We start from the raw sequence: 20,858 nt of genomic DNA, 5'->3' as shown, positions 1-20,858 counted from the left end.
ACACACCACACACTTTCACTGCAGCGAACGTCCCTCATGAAGTTTTCTGATGGACCATATTCTGAAACACCTCTACGCCGCACCTCCGCTACATTCAACGGACTCTGGTTGAAGGTACATGGATTTTTAAGGATGTTTTTACTATTCTAGTGACAAGTTAACCATTATTAAAAGGAGAAATACTCGTGAGAACCAGGCTTATCATCCCTGTGGCCCTTGGAAATAGTCGTGGTGAGAGAGCAAAGCGTTTCAGAATACGCGTCTCTATCCCATTAAGGAGACTGCGAGCAGATCTCTGAACTTACAGTGACTGAGGGACAAAGCAGAAGCACAGAAGAAGTGGGTGGGGATGGTTACTATTTAGTACGTCTAACACCGACTTATTTTTCTTTTCTATATTCAAATAATCGATATGATTCATTCCATCTTGTGAAAGGGATTTATTTATCTATCTATTTTTTTTTATCTGACTAGTGTCAGATACCTCCAATATTATTGGCGTCAGCGGGAATCGAGTATTTTTCCGCGACAGCTGCAATGTTAACTCGTATATATATATATATATATATATATATATATATATATATATATATATATATATATATATATATATATATATATATATATATATATATACACACACACACATACACACACTTAAAGACGTTATCGTTCCTTTAGGGTAATCAGTAACTAAATCATTTTACATGATCACAACTGAATGATGTTATTTTTCCATTTTCCTTTTATCTAACTGAATTTCTTTACTTTTTATCCTATGACACTATGTCTGTCTGTATGTCTCTGTAAGTCTGTCATTTTCACTCCACATAGACTGCAAGTTTCCATCCCTCCCTCCCCTGTCCTTGCTGTACAACACTCCTTTGTACTCTCGTCCTTCTAACTCTATCCACCTCACTAGTACAATGATTAGCCAGCATCTTCACTCTTTCATTTCTTTCCATTGTAAAATCTGGAACTATCTTGTTTCTTTTCTGGGGGAGTGTGGTACTTTTATTATTATTGTTATTATTATTATTATTATTATTATTATTATTATTATTATTATTACTATTATTATTATTATTATTATTTCATTTATTCATTTACCTATATGTTAGCTTGTTTATTTATTTATTTATCTATTTTATTATTATTATTATTATTTTTTTACGAGGCGTCATTAAGGGGGAAGAGTTCTTGACTTGAACTTTTGACTTTTGTTCCTTCCTCCTCTTCATGCCCGGTATCTTTCGTTTCACACACACACACACACACACACACACACACACACACACACACACACAGATAAATACGTGTTTACTGACCATAATTTGCAGCTAAATCAATACTGGTTTATAAAATTCATGGTCTAACTTGACTATTAACAAAACGTAAGTATAATCGAATAAGAGAGAGAGAGAGAGAGAGAGAGAGAGAGAGAGAGACGAGAGAGAGAGAGAGAGAGAGAGAGAGAGGAGACAACCTGACAGTAATGTTGGGCGTAGGCAGGTGGGGAGAGGAGAGGGCATAGGTGGATAGGTAGGAGAGAACCCCTCAGAACCCCTCGCGTTTCCCTCCCCCCCTCCTTCCCTTCTGCCCTCCCTCCCTCCCGCTGCTCGTCAATCGATACCTCCCGCCCCCTACCATTCCCTCCCTCCACCTCTTCCTCCGTCCAGCTATAGTTGCCACACGCGACGTTCTTTTGCACCGGTGACCAATATTTGCTTGTGTGACTGATGGGGAGTGCGGGAGAGGAAGGTGAGGGTGGGGAAGGAGGGAACATTCACATTCCTACACTACCTACATAAATGCTCACGAAGTATAGTGATATCTGAGTGGAAAGCAGCGTAAATTCAAGCGTTCGTCTAAGCGTGGTGACGTTTGATTCAGTGTTTGGTGATTGTTTGGCTTGTTGCACAGCAGGTCGGGTCGGGGCGCTGACCTGGCGTGGCCCTGTGTCGGTATCCGTGAGGTGGGGTGGGAGGGCAAACGCTCTCTAAGCCTAAATTTGCCGTGAATCGATTCCCTCATGATTAGGAGACACGCAAACGTGGCGAGGCGAGGCGAGGCGAGGGGAGCATCGCACAGGTCTGAGGGGAGTGAAGGGCGAGTGAGCGAGTCAGTACACAGCCGGTCGCCTCGCAGAGAACTGCACGTCACACGTCGCACCAGCCTCGCCCACTCAGCCTCCACGCCCCCTCGTCTCTCCCTCGCACAGTGCATTTTCCGGTCCTCCTGTCCGCCTGCAGTGTGTGTGGCAATAGACTTCTTGCCGGCGAGCTGCGGGGCACGGCACCAGGCGGGGGCCGGTCCCATGAGGGGCTGTTCCAAGTGAAGGAGACGTGAGCCGCGGCGTGTTTGTTTGGGTTGGCCGCCGGACCCCACCAACCCGCTGTCCTACCGCAACGCCCGCCCCAGGTAGGACACACACACACACACACACACATACATACACACGAGTCCTCACCCACTGAAATAAGCGAACTGTTGATGCAAGGGCGCGGCATACCATATTGGGATCCGTGACTTTCTTTCTAGTGGGTGGCCGAGTGGCCGACATCCTCCAGGCGGTGGCGGGACAAGAGTGAACCAAGGATAGCACTTAGTGTGGTCTGTAAACCTTCGAGTGGACAACGCCGCGTTTCATCAACTACCCTTGTGTACTGGTGGAGACGACACATCTACGTGCACTACATTATCAAGCAGTGTGTGGAACAGACACACTGCACTTGCAAAACAAATTGTACGTATTCCTCCTTCGTGTGTTGCGTTGCTCTTCAAGAAGTGTAGGAGAGGAGGAGGCGTGGTGATGTTTGATTGTTTACCCCGCGATGTGCAAGTCACGCAAACATCTCGAGTGCATGAACCTTAACCCAGCTAACGATCCAGTGTCCTCACCTGTGGAAATATGTATAAGTGTCGTGTCCATTTCTCGCCGTCACCGTGGTGGTGGGTGTCAGATTAAGGCGATAGAACACGAGACGAAATCACGCACATCCTCTTCCTTTGTTACTTACGAGGAAGATGTAACACTTTCCCTTCCTCCTGACAGTACGACCTCTCCAACGCTTCGTGAATAATAAAGCTGCTAGTACAGATCCATAAATACGAGAGTAAAGCAGCCCTGTCATTACACACCCGCACACACGTATAACTTTAAGACTACCAGAACATCTTTTAAAGTACACTCATCGTGTCTTAACCGTAAGTCAATCCGGCCTAACCTTAAGCTGACTCGTATATATTTTAGAGTGATTCAAATCGGCTGAGGGAAAAGGGGGTGGGTAATAACGGGGCTGTATTGACCAGTGAGGTCCCTTTCCCCTTTTCCTCCTCTTCTTTCCTCCGTCTTTGGCCCCTCTAGACCCCTTTAGGCCGGACACTCATCCCAGCTCTCGGCCAAGTTGGGGGCTACGGCGCTGTCCACGTCAAGACCGCGCGAGTTCTTCTTGCCCTGTCAGTGACGTGAAGACATGACATGAGGACTTCTGCGTGAAAACTTGAGCGTGAAGACTAAACGTGAATTGTGACGAGGTGAAGATTTTTGGTCTACGGTCATTATTATTATTATTATTATTATTATTATTATTATTATTACTCGTATTATTATTATTATTTGATGTTGTTGTTGTTGTTGTTGTTGCTACTAATACAACAACAACAACAACTACTACTACAACAACAACTACTACTACTACTACTACTACTACTACTACTACAACAGTTATTACTACTACTGATGTTACTGTTGTTTATTTACCTATTTATTTGTTTTCAATAATGTTCATGCTTATAACAATATTTTCAACATCATCATCATCTACTACTACTGCTACTATTATACTACTACTACTACTACTACTACTACTACTACTACTACTTAAGTGTGTGTGTGTGTGTGTGTGTGTGTGTGTGTGTGTGTGTGTGTGTGTGTGTGTGTGTGTGTGTGTGTGTGCGCGCGCTCGCAAAATTTAAACGAGATAATTTAATGTAACTTTCCTAACAATAATCTAAGATAGATAGACTGAGAGAGAGAGAGAGAGAGAGAGAGAGAGAGAGAGAGAGAGAGAGAGAGAGAGAGAGAGAGAGAGAGAGAGAGAGAGAGAGAGAGAGTTGGTGTTCTCTTTCCTTCCTCCCCTTATTTCTTCTTGCATTTTTCCTCACTTTCCTTCCGGTTTGCGTGAGGGCGGACGTGAGGAAATGAAAGAGGAGGAGGAGGAGGAGGAAGAGGGGCAGAAAAGAAGGAAGGGACATAAGAGAAGGAAGTGAGAGGAAAAGGATGGAGAAAATGAAGGAGAAGGAGAAAGAGAGGAAGAAGGCGGGATTGAAATGAAGGGGAAGGAAAAAAGAGGATTAGGGAGAGGAAAAGAGGAAAGAGAAAGGAGGGGAGAAGGATGAGAAAGGGAAACGAGAGAAGGGAGTGAAGGAGGAGGAGGAGGAGGAGAAGGAGGAAGGGGGAGCAAACAGGAAGAGAGAGAGAGAGAGAGAGAGAGAGAGAGAGAGAGAGAGAGAGAGAGAGAGAGAGAGAGAGAGAGAGAGAAGGAGTTTGAAGTTAATTAAAAACACTTTGAACAGCTGGACCGTGTGTGTGTGTGTGTGTGTGTGTGTGTGTGTGTGTGTGTGTGTGTGTGTGTGTGTGTGTGTGTGTGCATGGAGGGTGAGAGGCTGTCAATCACTCACAACATTAAGATAAGAGCAACTAACGTCATGGAACACACACACACACACACACACACACACACACACACACACACACACACACACACACACACACACACACACAAGCACGTCCACACGAAGCCAAATTGACATCACCTGACAATAAACTCACGAATAACGAGCTTGGTGGAAAAGGAAAAACTGAAATAGAGTAATCATGCACGCAAAGTTGTGGGGCACGTCATCCAAATTGTTAACGTGTGGATAAAAATAAGACTTTGATGGTTTAAATTTAACCTTTCTCTCTCTCTCTCTCTCTCTCTCTCTCTCTCTCTCTCTCTCTCTCTCTCTCTCTCTCTCCTCTCTCTCTCTCTCTCTCTCTCCTCTCTCTCTTCCTTCAGTCTTTTTTCTTTTCTATTTGGAGTTGTTTTTTGTTTGTTTGTTTTTTAGTCCCCCCAGCGCGCGAGCCCGACGACGAACCAAAATAGAAATTCGTAACGTTTTGTACTGTTGTTGTACTTTGGTGAACATATGCTGCTTTGGAAAGAATGTTATTACATTTTTTATTTATCTATTGATCGATTTATCTATTTGTTAGGTTATCAATTTTGTCGATATATTTATTCGTCAGTTTATTTTATTATTCTATTTATTGTTCTTATCTAATGGTTTTACAATTTATGTCTTTATTTATGTACCCATTAGAATTTCATTAGAACTACTGAAAAAAGTGCCGAGTTCTCATGAGTGTTTATTTATTTATTTTTACTATTCTTACTGATGCCGTATCTTCCTTGACCTACCTCTCGAATCCTGGAAACAATCTGAAGGGAAGAAGACTGCGTACCGGCCTAGAAACAACGCCACACAGAAGCACGTCGAAAAGGCTCATTGAAAACAATTACCCCGAAGAACGATTCAACCCTATCACTGGTATGGTCACCCTTTAACATCCAAAAGTGTGAAAAGATATTTTTGCAAGGACAGGAAAAGAAAGAGGAACGAAAGAATATAAAGTTAATTTTGTTTCTTCGAGGCTAGGAAACTATTTTAGAGACAAGTATAAAAATTAAGGGTCGATAATTTTACAGATAATCATGGTAAAAATCGTCTAGCAGTGAAAAGGATTAAGCCGAGAAGAAGAAAGTACATATACAGACCAAACCAAGATGCTGCAGTGTTTGGGAGTACGATGCGCGCCCTTTACCTCCCTTCTTCCCAGTCATCAGAGCCTCGCAGCCCCACACGAGATTACACTTGCCATAAATGTTTACAAGTAGCCAGGATGAAAAGAAACCAAATTATCATTGTAAACTTTTCACCTTCCACTCAGCGCAGTGCAAGGAATAACCATCTCTACGAGTTTCTCAAGAAAGGCTACTATTTTCTACCCGACAAGGCGTTCCTCAGGCCATAGTTTGTTTAATATGGGCCTCCTTTGTTTAGCAGGCAAGCAATTATGAGAGAGAGAGAGAGAGAGAGAGAGAGAGAGAGAGAGAGAGAGAGAGAGAGAGAGAGAGAGAGAGAGAGAGAGAGAGAGAGAGAGAGAGAGACGAGTTAATAGTCTTCGTTAATTAACCAACCAATGTAATTAAAGTTTGGTGTATTGTAATCGAGCGTGACTGATGCTGTTAACTGATTAAAGAAAGGCGAGGGAGTATGAAACGAAGGAAGAGTAAACAAGAAAACGAGAGAAGACAGTAAGATTTGGAGAAGAAAAGGCGACTAAAGGATCTCACATTAGCACATTTTCCGTCTTTTTTTTTTTTTTTCGTCAACTCCGGTTTTTGTCAACTTTAACCTCATTCATTGTCTTCTTCCGTCTGCATGTTCAAACGAAAGTGATCGTCTTCACGGAGGAGAGCTATCGTCAACTTTTGTAATCAAGTGAAAATCGATTGTTTATAATAAAAAGATATACTAAGTAAATCTTATAGTTTTGGAAAAAGAATAAGTGAAGAAAAATAAAAAAAATCGCTTAATTTTTTTATGTCGTTACATTACAACAAAATGGCCCGCGTGACTCGATAGATGTTTGCACTTTTGGAAGGTCTCTTTCTCTACTCCTGCACACTGGATAACATTTTATCTCGTTTGGCTCGTCTACGATTTGCAAAACTTTTAATAAGTGCAGAGCAGCGACTGCTTGCCTGTGCCATGTTTGTTTGCTGTCGACGAAAGTGCAGACGAACAGCTGTGCGTGTGTGACGGGGCACGCTCAAGAAATTGTCGATTTCTCAGACAGTTGGCAAAAAAAAAGTTGACGGAAAATGTGTTAATGTGACCTTAAAAAGTAACAACTGACGGGTGAGCAATAAAGATGAGAAAAAATGACAGTAACGTTTAAAGAAGTGCAGATGAAACAATACGAAACGCAGGAAAAGGAAAGAAGAAAAGGCGTAAAGAAGCCTTTCAAGAATGAATGACGATGAAAGTGAAGTGACCGATGAGTAAGCAAGAAAATGCGTGGTGAAGAAGAGACAGATGAAGGAAAGATAAATGATTTATGAATAAGAGAGAATATGAGCGAACACAATGGAGATCACAGAAGAAATAAACCGACGAAATAATGCGAAATGAAGAATTAACAACGAGAGAAGATGGAAGAAGAGAAGAGAGCAGCGATTAGAGAAGAGAGGCGATTGACAGACTGACTGATCGACTAAATAATTAACTTACTGACTTATTTAAAGCACTGCAACACCACGGTCATATGACACCGCTGAGTAAACAAGGAAGGAAACACGAAAAGACATTAGAGGTTTAGAATAGCGATAATGCAAGAGGCAAGAGTCAACATTTTTTTTTATTTCATTTTATTTCAGCCGTGTTCATGAGTGAGTGAGGACCATGTTCTGATACGCTTCTGCTCCGCACCTCAACTGCTTTCAAAAGGCTCTAGTTGAAGTGACACGGATTTTCTAGGGTGTTTTATGTTATTAGTGACAGATTAACAAGATTTATACACAGTTAACAGGAGAAACACTCTTGAGAATACTGCTAATTATTCCTGTGGCCTTTGAAATTAGTCATGGTGAGAGAGCAAAGCGTTTCAGAATACGGGCCTCAGTATGATACAACTTTCTTTCCTGAGAGACAGACGGACAGGCAGACGGACAAACAGACACTTCACCTGAGCGGGAAACATGACGCACCTCCTTAAGAGCTTGCCCATTAAAATATTTCTCGCGTTACGTTTTCTGTCAGTAAAGGGAAGAAATAAACCTTGGCTTTAATATCAGATCGTAATATAGTGGAGTGGCGCTTGGCTGTTGAATTATTTAGGGTTATGACATTTTTTCTGGGGAGATTGGAAAAAAATACTTCATCTCTATAGGACTAAACCGTGATGGAATGACAGTGTATAGTTTGCACACATACATGTAGAAAGGTAAATAATTTAGTTTAGAGAGAGAGAGAGAGAGAGAGAGAGAGAGAGAGAGAGAGGAGAGAGATGAGAGAGAGAGAGGGGGATGCAACAAGTTTAACACAGTTATTAAAAATAATCTATATACATATACGTAAATAGGCAAGTAAAAGTAGGCACACACACACACACACACACACACACACACACACACACACACACACACACACACACACACACAAGATCATCAACAATCCTATAGAGGAAAGCTGACAAAAAAAAAAAAAAACTGAATAAGAAATCTAAAAGCAAAAACTCAATAAACTTAATACAGAAAAAAAAAAATCATGTCCTATGAGAATACAATTAAATACTAACACATACGCGCACGCACACACACACACACACACACACACACACACACACACAGACCAGACCGGCGCCTCCACATGCTCTTCTCTGCACCCACTCAGCCACTCAGCCACTCAGCCAGGCAGTCACCGCTACTCTCGACTCTCCACCAGGATGCATCTCTTGACACCCGCCTCATCTCGCGCCACTCACGGGCTGCCCTGCCACCTACACTTGCCTCGCTCTATATTGAAACTCTCCGGCGCGCACTCCTACTGCATGAGAGAGAGAGAGAGAGAGAGAGAGAGAGAGAGAGAGAGAGAGAGAGAGAGAGAGAGAGAGAGAGAGAGAGTATACTAACACTCATATCGTCTTGTAAACATTTCCTGAACAATTTGATATACAGCCTCCTCCTCGTCATAGTTGCCAAGACGTGTTAGGTTATCACGGCTAGTAAGAGGAAAAGGTTATTTAGAGCTATTTAAAGCAATGCATTATGGTATCTAGTGTCACTACTACTACTGTTACTACTACTACTACTACTACTACTACTACTACTACTACTACTACTACTACTACTATTACTACTCGAAAACTTTGATATACATAATGATAATGAAATAGAAAAGGACTCATTTGATCTATTTCATATTTTTGGTTCGATTTATTATTTATTTTTTTATGCGTGTGTTTGTTGTGGTGTTTTATTGTTTATTTATTTGTTTGAAGTTTCTTTTCCTTAGTTTTTATAGGTATACGTAATTATAAAGAAATGAACAAAACTTTTTTTATTCGATCTAATTATCTATATTTTTTTAATATGACGAGTTGGTGATGCGAGTTTTACCTGTTTATTTATCCTGTATCAAATTTCTTTTCCTTCTTTTCTTTTTCTGGTAATGTTTTGTGGGTAGGTTCATAGATGGCGCCTCGTGTTGCTCTTTTGTTTGGCGGGGGGATTTCCAAGGCAGTGAGGGCAAGGCGTGTGGGATTTTTATTATTATCATTGGCAGTTTTTCCTTTTTTGGTATATGGATATATTGGATTGCCGGCCTCATATAGATGGATTATTATTATTATTATTATTATTATTATTATTATTATTATTATTATTATTATTACTATTATTATTCTGTGTTTTGCTTTGTCTGTGATAGGAGTGTGAATTATGTGTGCATGAGTGTGAGGTGCCTTGTCTGGACCACCCCATCGGGTATACGTATATAGATTATTATTATTACTATTATTATTATTATTATTATTATTATTATTATTATTATTGGTGGCGTTTTTTTTTATTTTTACATCGCGCCGGAAATAGATCAGTAACGGAAAAAAGTTCAACTCTCTCTCTCTCTCTCTCTCTCTCTCTCTCTCTCTCTCTCTCTCTCTCTCTCTCTCTCTCTCTCTCTCTCTCTCTCTCTCTCTCTCTCTCGTAAAAAAACAAGGGGCGTTCCTCATGGTGGCCGCCGCGGGGAGGGACACAAACACACACTAACACACACAAACACAGCGCCAGTCCCTCGTCTCCCTCTCCCTTCCTCCTGAGCCCTTTAACCTTCACTCGGTGGGCTTCCTTCTCCGCGCGCCGCCCCGAGCCGTGCATGAAGGAGCGGCACGCGGCCAGGCAGGAGAGGGGGCGCTCAGCCATCGACCTTGGTATTATGATGGCTGGCTATACCTCCTTGTCTCTCTCTCTCTTCTGTTCCCTGTTCCCCTCTCCTCTTTGTCCCTCGATTCTGTCTTTCTCGTTCCATGTTCATCTCCTCTCTTTCTGTCTCTCCTGGCCTCCTTTCTTTTCCTCCTCCCGGTTTTTTTTTTTTTCTTCCTCCTTTCTCCTCCTCTCTGCTTCTCCTGTTCCTCCTTTTCTTCTTCCTCTTTCCTGTTCCCATTTTTACTCCTCCCTGCTTCTATTGTTTTCCTTTCTTCATTTTCTCTTCCCTGTTTTCCTTTTTCCTCCTCCCTGCTTCTGTTCCCCTTTCCTCCTCCCTCTTTCCTTTTTTGCTTTCTCCCCGTCTTTTTTATTCTCCTTTCTCTTCCCTGCTTCTATGGTTCTCCTTTCCTCCTCATTTTTTTCTTTACTTTTCCCCCCTTTTTTTTTTCTCCTTCCTCTCTCCTGCACGTGCCTCCCTCCTGTTCTTCTTCTTCATCTCTCTTATTTTTTCTTATTTTCCTTTCCCCTTCGTTGCTGTTTCGCTTTCTCCTTCTTTCTCTCTCTTATCCCTCTCTCCTCCTCTTTCGTTCCTATTCCTCTGTCTGCCTCTCTCCTGCACGTCCCCCATTCTTTCACCTCCCCAAGCCCTCTCTCCCCCATCGAGTAGCGCCATCACTGCTTCCCAGCACCCGTGTAGTAAGTGGTGATGAAATATAACGTCATAAATCAGGGGTCCTCGTGGTGACATTTTCCACCACTAAACTCTAAACTCGCTCCCTTTCCTTGTTGTCCTGCTCCGGGTCTGAATGAGTTTTTTCGTACTGACACACACACACACACACACACACACACACACACACACACACACACACACACACACACTAGGAAATTAAGTGATTGCAGATGGAAAACATAATGCTAACGTTCATTTTTTTTTTTTTTATGTTAAGTGGAGTTGTGAAGTATTTATGTATACGAATAACCTGATAAACCAGGAATCGTGAAATTTTTCGGAATGTCATCTCATGTACACTTTATAGAGATTAGTGGGATTTTCAATTGGTTTTCATAACTCTAGTAATAGTTTGACAAGGATTCTACCTCACCAATACGAAAAATTCCCTTGATAACCTGAGTGACTATCTCTGCGTCCTTTGAAACAAATCGTTTCAAAATAAGGGCCAGGATGACATATAAGATTAATCCTTCCTCTTCCACTCAAAATCTGTAAGGAACAATCACATCTATGAGTTTCTGAGTAAGTGCTAGTTTGCTATACCTAGTCGTGTGAAATACGCGTCTATGAGTTTCTGAGTAAGTGCTAGTTTGCTCTACCTAGCGGACTGAAATACACGTTCTGTCAAGTTAGATGTGTGTTCCCCTTTCTTTTTATTAAATTGTCATCACACCAGCAAACAAGTCCATTCTGAAATACGCGCTTGGAAGTGGAGTTTTCATCACGATTTCATTTATTTGTCTATTTTATTTTTATCATACCAGCAAACAAGTCCATTCTAAAATACGCGTTTGAAAGTCAACTTAAAGCGCCGTCACACAAGTTCGTTTTCTGTTAACTCTCTTAAATTCGACAATTTCTTGAGCGCGCCCCGTCACACACGCACAGCTGTTCGTCTGCGCCTTCGACAGCAAACAAACATGGCACAGGCAAGCAGTCGCTGCTCTGCACTTAATAAAAGTTTTGCAAATCGTAGACGAGCCAAACGAGATAAAATGTTATCCAGTGTGCAGGAGTAGAGAAATAGAGACCTTCCAAAAGTGTAAACATCTATCGAGTCACGCGGGCCACTGTTTGTTGTTAAATATCCACACATTAAATGTAACGACATGTGAAATTAAGCGGTTTTATATTTATCCTCATTTATTTATTTATTTTTATTTATAGTCAATTAAATTGATTAATTAATTAATTAATTTATTTATTAATTAATTTATTTTTTTAGCAGGATTACTTAGCATTATTCTTCAATGGATTTTCATTTGTCAATAAAAGTTGACGACAACTCTCCTCCGTGAAGACGATCACTTCCGTTTAAAAATGCAGACGGAAAAAGACGACGGAATGAGGTAAAGTTGACGGAAACCGGATAAAAAGGAAAAAAAAAAAAAAAAAAACGGAAAATGTGCTAGTGTGACGGCGCCTTTAAACATGTTTCCCCTTCCTTTTTATCAAGTTTTCATCACACCAACAAACAAGTCTGTTCTGGAACACGCTTTAGGAAGTCAAGTCCTTTCGTCCCTCCGCCAGCTGGTCGCGTGAGAGGCTGAGGGCTGTGAGGGCCGCCCAAGCACCACGCCACCACCATGCCCGCACAAACCAGCACGGGCAGAGGCCGCGCGCTGCCTACTGAGGTGTCCCCGCCGGAGGAGTATTTCCGAGGGGTGTCGCCGCTGTGCCGCCGCCTCTTGGACGACATGAAGGCTGTGCGGGAGTCGTGGGGGGAGAACTGGCACCAACTGTCATACCAGCAGCAGTGCCGCGTGATCGACCAGGCCATCGTGGACGAGGTGACCGAAGGCATTGTTATCGGTGTTGTTGATGTTTTTGTTATTGATGTTGTGCACTTGGCGTTGTGTTTGAGTGTTCTAGTAGTAATAGTAGTATAGTAGTAGTAGTAGTAGTTGTAGTAATAATAATAATAGTAACAGCAGTTGCAACAATATAAGTTGCCGTAGCATTAGTAATAGTAACAATCCGTGGCACGCTTATACACACACACACACACACGTTTTCCAGAAGCACCGCCCTGCACCTACACCCCTATCACGAGTGGCAATAATTCCACACAATCAATAACAACCTTGAGAAATAAAGCTGGCAAACTGGAGCTCCAACAAGCGGTTACAAATATTGGACCATATTGTGAAACACATCTGCGCCCGCCGCACCTCCACTACATTCAAAAGGCTTTAGTTGAAGTACTACTGTATTTTAAGGATGTTTTTACAGTTCTAGTGGCAGGTTAACAAAATTTCTACATTATTCAGAGGATAAACTCCTTGAGAACCCGGCTAATCATCTTTGTGGCCTCTGAAAATAATCGTAGTGAGAGAGCACAGCGTTTCAGAATACTGGTTATATGCATTGTCATTAGGAAAACAACACTGATCACGCTCAAAAGCATAATACTTACTTCATGCTTCTGCCGATTCAGTTTACAATACGTGTGAGAGAGATACAAGGCGTGTATTTCGCCAATCTACCTTCACGAGGGATGTGTATGAGTTCCTGTGGTGGTAGTGGTATGATAGAGAGATTTGCTCCGCGCCACTGATACTTTAAATAGCTGGGGTGCTCATACATATATGAAGTCTGTTTCTCCGGCTGTTCTGTTTCCTCTCGTCTTAGTAACCGCTGAGAGAGAGAGAGAGAGAGAGAGAGAGAGAGAGAGAGAGAGAGAGAGAGAGAGAGAGAGAGAGAGAGAGAGATGATAAAGGCAAAGGCAGAGGGAGAGGGTGAGAGAGGGAAAGAGTTAAGGGAAACAGGAAGTGGAAAGATAACAGACGCTATGAGAGAGAGAGAGAGAGAGAGAGAGAGAGAGAGAGAGAGAGAGAGAGAGAGAGAGAGAGAGAGAGAGAGTCTTGGTTCTATGAAAAAAAAAAAAAAGTCTGTTTATAGTGGTGCGCAGTGTGTCGCTGTTCCAGGAATGCCCGCCACGAGTGTCTTGGGAAGCCGACGCGGAAGAATCGAGCGGGAATATTTTTAACGCGAGATTTTGATTTGAATGTTTTGCTGCATTCGAGTTTAGCGTTTATTTATAGTTATTATTATTACGATTATTTTTATTGTTGTTGTTGATGTTATTATTATTATTATTATTATTATTATTATTATTATTATTATTATTGTTGTTGTTGTTGTTGTTGTTGTTGTTGTTGTTGTTGTTATTATTTTTTTATTTACTTTTTTTTTATGTAGGAGGGGCACCGGCCAAGAGCAACAAAAAAAAAAAAAAAATACAAGGATAAGTGTCTTGAAACCTCCCTCTTGAAGGAATTCAAGTCATAGGAAGGTGGAAATACAGAAGCAGGCAGGGAGTTCCAGAGTTTACCAGAGAAAGGGATACTGGTTAACTCTTGCATTAGAGAGGTGAACAGAATAGGGGTGAAAGTAAGAAGAAAATCTTGTGCAGCAAGGCCGCAGGAGGAGGGGAGACATGCAGTTAGCAAGATCAGAGGAGCATGTGGCATGAAAATAGCGGTAGAAGATAGCAAGAGATGCAACATTGCGGCGATGAGAGAGAGGCTGAAGAGTCAGTTAGAGGAGAAGAGTTGATAAAACGAAGAGCTTTTGATTCCACCCTGTCTACTTACTTAATTACTGTTATTACTATTATTATTATTATTGCTTGTTTATTTATTTATTTACTTATTGTTTTTTTTTTCTGTAACTGTAATATGGTGATGTTTCGATTTTTGCAAGTTTCATAGTTATGATAATGATAGTGAAAATGGCAATGATCTTGATGATGATTGTGAAGATGATGATGATGATGATGATGATGATAAAAATAATAATAACAATAATAATAATAATAATAATAATAATAATAATAATAATAATAATAATAATAATAATAACAACAACAACAACAAAGCTACCAAGGCTAATGACATGCCGCTGTTAAACTAATTGATAAAACGGAGAGAGAGAGAGAGAGAGAGAGAGAGAGAGAGAGAGAGAGAGAGAGAGAGAGAGAGAGAGAGAGAGAGAGAGAGATGTGGGGGGGAATTATGTTCTAACGCTTTGTTTCCTGTTGATGCAATGTTCACCAGATAATCCAACTCACTGCCATTTGCAAATGATAATAATAAAAAACAAAACAAACAAAAAACAGTCAGTTACAAATCGTTAGCAGTTCATTAGCAAGTCCAGAAACGTGTAGTCAGTAATAATTCACCAGCAAGTTATTGAGAAGTCATAAAAACAAGAAAACATAAAGGAGTCATCAGTCGTCAATAAGTCATTTGCTAGTTAAGAAAAAGAAAATAGTAAGAGGTTGTTAGCTTGTTAGTAAGTCATTATTAAGTCAAGGAAACACAGCAAGTGCTTAGCAAATCATTAGATTATCTATCTCTCTATGTACCAGGCCGGTAATCCCACAAGGGGTGACACAGACAAAGCACCACACACTCATAAAACACATCATTCACACTCTTAGCCCCGTCAGCTGCTCGTGGAAAGGGATAGTCTCGTGGACCACCTTACTACACCTGAGGAGCTTAAGCATAGCACAGATGGCCTCATATTTCCATAGCAAGGCCAGACAGCATACACTGGTTTACCCGTGTCCCTTCATAATGAGACTGTTCCCTACATTTAACTACTCCTCTAATAAGTCAAGAAAAAAATAAGAAAAAAAAACAGTAGCAGATCATTAGCAAGTCAAGATAATTACAAATATTCAATAAAAAATATATAAAACACCACTTTATTATCATAGTGAGTGTGACTATTGCGTGAAAGTTTTGCTTGAGTTAAGTACAGTTGCGGTCAGAAGTTATGTCTCGGATTCCAAAATAATTGGTCCGCTGATCTGTAAATGAAAGTGAAGAGGTTAAACGAAATATGATGGTGGTGATGATGATGATAAAGATGATTGCTTCGATAGTGGTGCGTATATGGTGAGCGAAATGAAAAGGAAAGCACCATCGTCTTCCGTGGATACAAAAGACTGAAACATTACATAATTTCTGGTCGAAGTTCTTTATGTTCTCCCTCATAACACACTCGCAGCACAACAAAGGTCTTATAAACAGGGTAACATGTGGTGTCCAGTACATTAATGTGAGATCTTTGCTACAACTCGCACATTTGTAGTCTTCCCGTCTTCCATTTTCCCTCTCGTTCCTGGTGACTGATAAGTTTGTTTCCCCTCTTCAAAGCATGGGCGTGCATTTGTATTACTATTATTAATTTATTGTAGCGTGTTCGTTGTGTAACTTTTTGACGTCTTTTTTGTTAAGGGTGTTTTTTTTCGCCTTTTTTTTTTTTTTTCCAGTGTCAAACATGGTTTTTCTCCCTTCCTTACTCTTTGGAAGCATACACCCACGTACAGTACATAGGTGCCTTTCCCTCACAATAACATGTTGCAATGGGGATCTTATTGCAAAAGGTTACATTTCAAACTCTTAGTATAGTTTTTAATTTTCCTGTTTCAGTGACGCATGAACGTATTATTATTATTTTTTTTTTTCTTAAGCATGAACGCAGTCTGTATCTCTTTTTCTTCCATAGCATGTCCAAAAAATAGCTTTTCAACATCATATATGTTGAGGCTAATTTGTAAAGGGTACTTTTTTCCCCTCCTACTTCAGTAGTTAATCAATTTAGGCATGAACACAGCCTGCATCTTTTTTTTTTTTTTCTCTCTCTCATAGCATGTCCAAAGAATGGCTTTTCAACATCATATCTGTAAAGGCTAATTTGTAAAGGGTACATTTTTCCCCTTCTATTTCAGTGGCTAATAATTTCTTCCTCCCCTCCTCGACGCGTACATTTGCGGGCCTTCGTGTGTTGGCGCCGTTTATTCTCACTACCTGACGGGGGGGAAGTTTAGCGATGAAGGATGAGGACGTGGCTGTGTGCTGGGTGAGGGAGGGCGAAGGAGAGGGGCGGTGTGGGAAGGAGAACCCAGGGGCAATTGGTTCCTCTCTCCTCCCTCTCTCCCTCCCTCCCTCCCTTCCTCCCTTCGGGGCGTAAACCATAACCTCTACTTTAAGATTATTAAATGAAGGTGTATTTCTAGTACATAACATTCACTGCCAACTGACTGGTGGCTGAAGTGTGAAGTGTGCTGCGCGTTCTTACTGGTGTGTTTTGTGTAGCGATTCGTGCTTTGATGTTGTCTAATAGTGTTTATTTTATTTATTTATCTGTTTATTTTATTTATTTATTTATTTATTTATTTATTTTAATTTGATTAATTAATTATTATTTTTGTTTTTATTTATCATTATTTTTTTTTCTCTTTTTTTTTTGCATATCACATTTCAACTTTGCTAACTGCTGTGCAAATTACTTTTCTGTATCTTAGCGTTGATATTTTGTGATGATTTGCACATGTTTTGGTTATATCAACTTTGATATTGAACCAAGTTTGTTTTTTGTTTTTTTCATCACATAATTTCCAACTGTCCTAACTGCTGTGTCAGTTACTTAACTATATTGTTTAATGTAAGCGGGACTCTCTGGCTTAAGGTCTACAAAAAAGGCATAAAAAAAAAAAGCTCACTGAAAACGCCAGTCGCCAAAGAGCAGAGCCGAAAGATTATCCAAAATTAGAAGTGTCGTGATATTTTTGCAGTAATCCCTTTTAAGGGGGAGCTTATAGGGGTTTTCAAGAGCGTTTCAGTGAGTGTACTAGTAGTTTGACAAGTATTCAGCATGTTTATGACGAAAAACATCCTTGAAAACCCAACCTTGAAAACAGTCCTGACGAAAAACCAAAGCTTCTCCACTAATAGTTTACCAAATGTTCAGCATATCATTGGCAAAAACATGCTTGAAAAACCTAACTAATCATTTTATGGCCTTTGAAAAATGGTCCTAGCGAAAAAATGAAATGTTTTTTTTTTTACTAACAGTTTGACAAGTATTCAACATGTCGATGAGAAAAAAAAAATCTTTATGGCCTTTCAAAATAGTCTTAACGAAAGAACTATTTTTTTTTTTTACTAATAGAAGTATTCATTATCTTATTAAAAAATAATAATAAATAAATAAATTAAAATTGAAAACCCCCACCTATTTAACTATGTTGTCTATAAAAATGGTCTTGAAAGAACAACATTTTCGAATACGGGTGTATTACTGGATACATGACGCGCGTAAAGGAGGAGGGAGTGAAGGGCGTGACTGAGGCGTGACACTTCAGTTCCCTGGAGTATGTGACATCTTGGGAAAACTGTACTTGATTTTGAGTATACGACTGAGGACCATTCTGAAACAATTCTGGTCCACACCTCCACTACATTCAAGAGACTACGTAGTTGAAGTTACACTGGATTTTAAGGATGTTTTTTTTTACAGTTCTAGTAACAGATTAAAAAGATCCATGCATTATTAACAGGAGAAACACTCTTGAGAAACCGGCTTTTCACTCATGTCCTTTAAAAACAGTCGTGGTGAGAGAGCAAAGCGTTTCAGAATATGAGTCTAAGTCAGTAACGCAGGTGTTGTGAACGCAGGCGACGGTGAGGCGGTACGATGAGAGCAGCGGCGGCGTGGGTGAAGGAGGCCCCGAGTGTGAGTACTTCCCCAAGCTGAAGCTGACGACAGGGCAGAAGGTGGTGTGTGACGAGAACCTCACCGCTAGAGGCTTCGTGAGTAGTTGTGTGTGTGTGTGTGTGTGTGTGTGTGTGTTCTGCATGGATGTGGTGTGCAGGATTCGAGGCAGGTTCGTGTGGTGCTGTCTCCTTAATTTACTTTGTCCAGATTTGTCCTAATGTGTGTGTGTGTGAGAGAGAGAGAGAGAGAGAGAGAGAGAGAGAGAGAGAGAGAGAGAGAGAGAGAGAGAGAGAGAGAGAGAGAGAGAGAATGGGGGAAGTGGGAAAAAAGGGCGATGATTAGCTGTTTGTTTACGAAACGATGAAGGAAACGACGCCTTTGTGTGTGTGTGTGTGTGTGTGTTTAAAGATGATAGTATACATGTGTGGGGTACAGTACGTATATACTTTTTTCCCTCCATTACAAAACTTGCAGATGTTTTGTTAGAGACAAATGTGAATATTTTTCTTCTTTCTTCCTTCTTGTGAATTCTCGGACTATATTTATAATTTAGGAATGACTTCATGTGCAGGATATCCTTGTACCCACGCTGACCTCATCCTTGCAAACCCTCTTCTCTCCCTGCCTGCTTCTCTGCTCTCTCTATCTGCCTCTCCTTCCCTTCCTCTCCTCCCCATCTGCGCGCCGCTTCTGGACGGGGAATGTCAGTCGGGAGTTCGGCTTATTCCTATTTTTGTGGTATTCGTGAAGGAACATATATTTAGGTGAGTGGCGAGGGGGTGATTACACCAGGAGGGAGGAAGCAAGGGAGAGGAGGAAGGATGAAAAGTGAGGCGGGAGAAAAGACAGGACAAGAATGTTGTCTCTTCTTCACTTTACTTCGCATTAAGATTTTTTTTTTAGATTTATTTATACCTGTGAGAATGGTGTGTGTGTGTGTGTGTGTGTGTGTGTGTGTGTGTGTGTGTGTGTGTGTGCGCGCGCGCAGCAGTTGACTGACGCTTCTCTCTAACAGTCGTGTAGTTGGCGGGACGAGCACTCAGCGCCCTTCTCGTGGCACACACGCTCCCAGATGGACTTGACGCTGGACACGCCCCCCGCCACGCCCACCCATCCTGGCACGCCCGTGGAGACCCCGCCCACCACTGTGTCTGGAGAGGGGCGCGTCATACCCGGCGGGCGCGCAGTGTACACGGCGCGGCCCGTGTCGCTGCCCAAGCCGCCCCGCTTCCGTTGGCACTATGACCCCCCCGACGACCCGCCGGACCCGCCTTCCGTGGTGGTGGCCGCGCCGCGCGCCTCCACGCTGCCGCGAGAGGTCACTACGGAGACCAAGAAGTCACCCACGTCCCTCAAGTACATGCTGGTGCGAGGGCGCGGCGAGGACGGTGTGGGTGCGGGACTGCTCACCAGGATCAGGGGCGCCGTGATGGCACTCACGGCCACGTGTCTGCCGCTGCGCGCCTCGCCGGGCCATGGCTCTCTATTCTCCAGTCACCGCGATGCGGGAGGCAAAGAGGCTGACCTGAAGGCGTCTGACCTGCGAGGCATCGGCTCCCGGCAGCAGCAGCAGCAGCAGCAGCAGCAAGGACGGCCCGGAGACCACACCGCTACCTCCACCCTCACCACCACCACCACCACCAACCTGACCCCAGGGGAGGGCGGCGAGGGAGACACCAGCACGCTGCCCTCACTCTCCAGGCTGTCCCCCGATCCCACCCTGGCTGGCTACGTGTGCTCGCTACCTGACGACGACGACGACATGCCCTACACCGCCGCCCCACGCCCGGCCCCTGCTGCCGCCCCACGCGACTCCTTACTGTTCGGCGCGACTTCGCCGCTCAAGACCAAGAGCAGCCCCAAGACCACGCTCACGCCTTACACCGCCTCGGACAGCGCCGCCTGCACCTCCCTGCCCACGCCCCTCCCCACGCCCACGCTCAGCGAGGAGCCTCCTACAAGCACTGTCACCTTCTCACAGATGAGCGACACGCCCCTCCCCTCGCCCGCCGCTGGCCAAGGTGGAAGACACCCTAAGCTCATTCTCCGAGCCTGACTCTACCCTGGACGCTCTGGACACGCCGAGGGAGGAGCAGCCGCTGCTTACGTCAGGGAGGGAGAGGGAAATGAGCCTCACCAGCGACACGGAGGAGGTGTTCAAGTCTGTGCTGTCCACCAAGCGAGACGTGAGTAAAGCAGTGACACCAACACAGCTTCCTTAATGGCTGCCAGCTGTTCCCGTACGCACTGCTTCACATGCCATAGTCACAACTTGTATGCCTCATGGATTTCTATAAAGTTAGGCTTTCTTTAGAGTATCCAGGAACGATTAACCTTCCTCTCCGTAATGGGTAACAGTTGTTCTGCTTAGGAACTTAACTCCAGAAAATGTATGAGTAACTGAGGACTCTTCTTTGGTTTCAGAGCAACATTCCCAAGACGGGCTTCGACTTCTTGGACAACTGGTAACGTGGAGAACACAGGGATTACTGCCACCAGCTCTCTCTCTCTCTCTCTCTCTCTCTCTCTCTCTCTCTCTCTCTCTCTCTCTCTCTCTCTCTCTCTCTCTCTCTCTC

General features: G+C 42.6%; 1 protein-coding gene across 2 annotated transcripts; it reads left to right on the top strand.

Annotated features, from left to right (window-relative positions):
- The first annotated feature begins 1,780 nt into the window (after window positions 1-1,780).
- LOC135111755 (mucin-2-like) lies at window positions 1,781-20,858 on the top strand. 2 transcript variants are annotated; one of them, XM_064025450.1, is made up of 6 exons: window positions 1,781-2,421; window positions 2,542-2,746; window positions 12,301-12,560; window positions 18,243-18,377; window positions 19,298-20,468; window positions 20,707-20,858. In XM_064025450.1, the coding sequence occupies exons 3-5, from the start codon at window positions 12,357-12,359 to the stop codon at window positions 20,336-20,338; spliced, it is 1,380 nt and encodes a 459-aa protein (XP_063881520.1). In that variant the 5' UTR covers window positions 1,781-2,421; window positions 2,542-2,746; window positions 12,301-12,356; the 3' UTR covers window positions 20,339-20,468; window positions 20,707-20,858. The 2 variants fall into 2 exon arrangements, with proteins under 2 accessions (XP_063881520.1, XP_063881521.1); XM_064025451.1 differs by lacking the exon at window positions 2,542-2,746.

This window comes from Scylla paramamosain, chromosome 22 (genome assembly GCF_035594125.1).
Source record: "Scylla paramamosain isolate STU-SP2022 chromosome 22, ASM3559412v1, whole genome shotgun sequence".
Classification (NCBI taxonomy): Eukaryota; Metazoa; Arthropoda; class Malacostraca; order Decapoda; family Portunidae; genus Scylla; species Scylla paramamosain.
The sequence above is the reverse complement of the archived record's forward strand: the minus strand, read 5'-3'. Positions and strand labels throughout refer to the sequence as shown.

Bases quoted from the DNA above. Each gene is read 5' to 3' on its own strand.
- LOC135111755 (XM_064025451.1), top strand. From the start codon at position 12,357: ATGCCCGCACAAACCAGCACGGGCAGAGGCCGCGCGCTGCCTACTGAG. The intron at 12,561-18,242 runs GTGACCGAAGGC...TTGTGAACGCAG, and splicing joins ACCAGGCCATCGTGGACGAG to GCGACGGTGAGGCGGTACGA. The intron at 18,378-19,297 runs GTGAGTAGTTGT...TCTCTCTAACAG, and splicing joins ACCTCACCGCTAGAGGCTTC to TCGTGTAGTTGGCGGGACGA.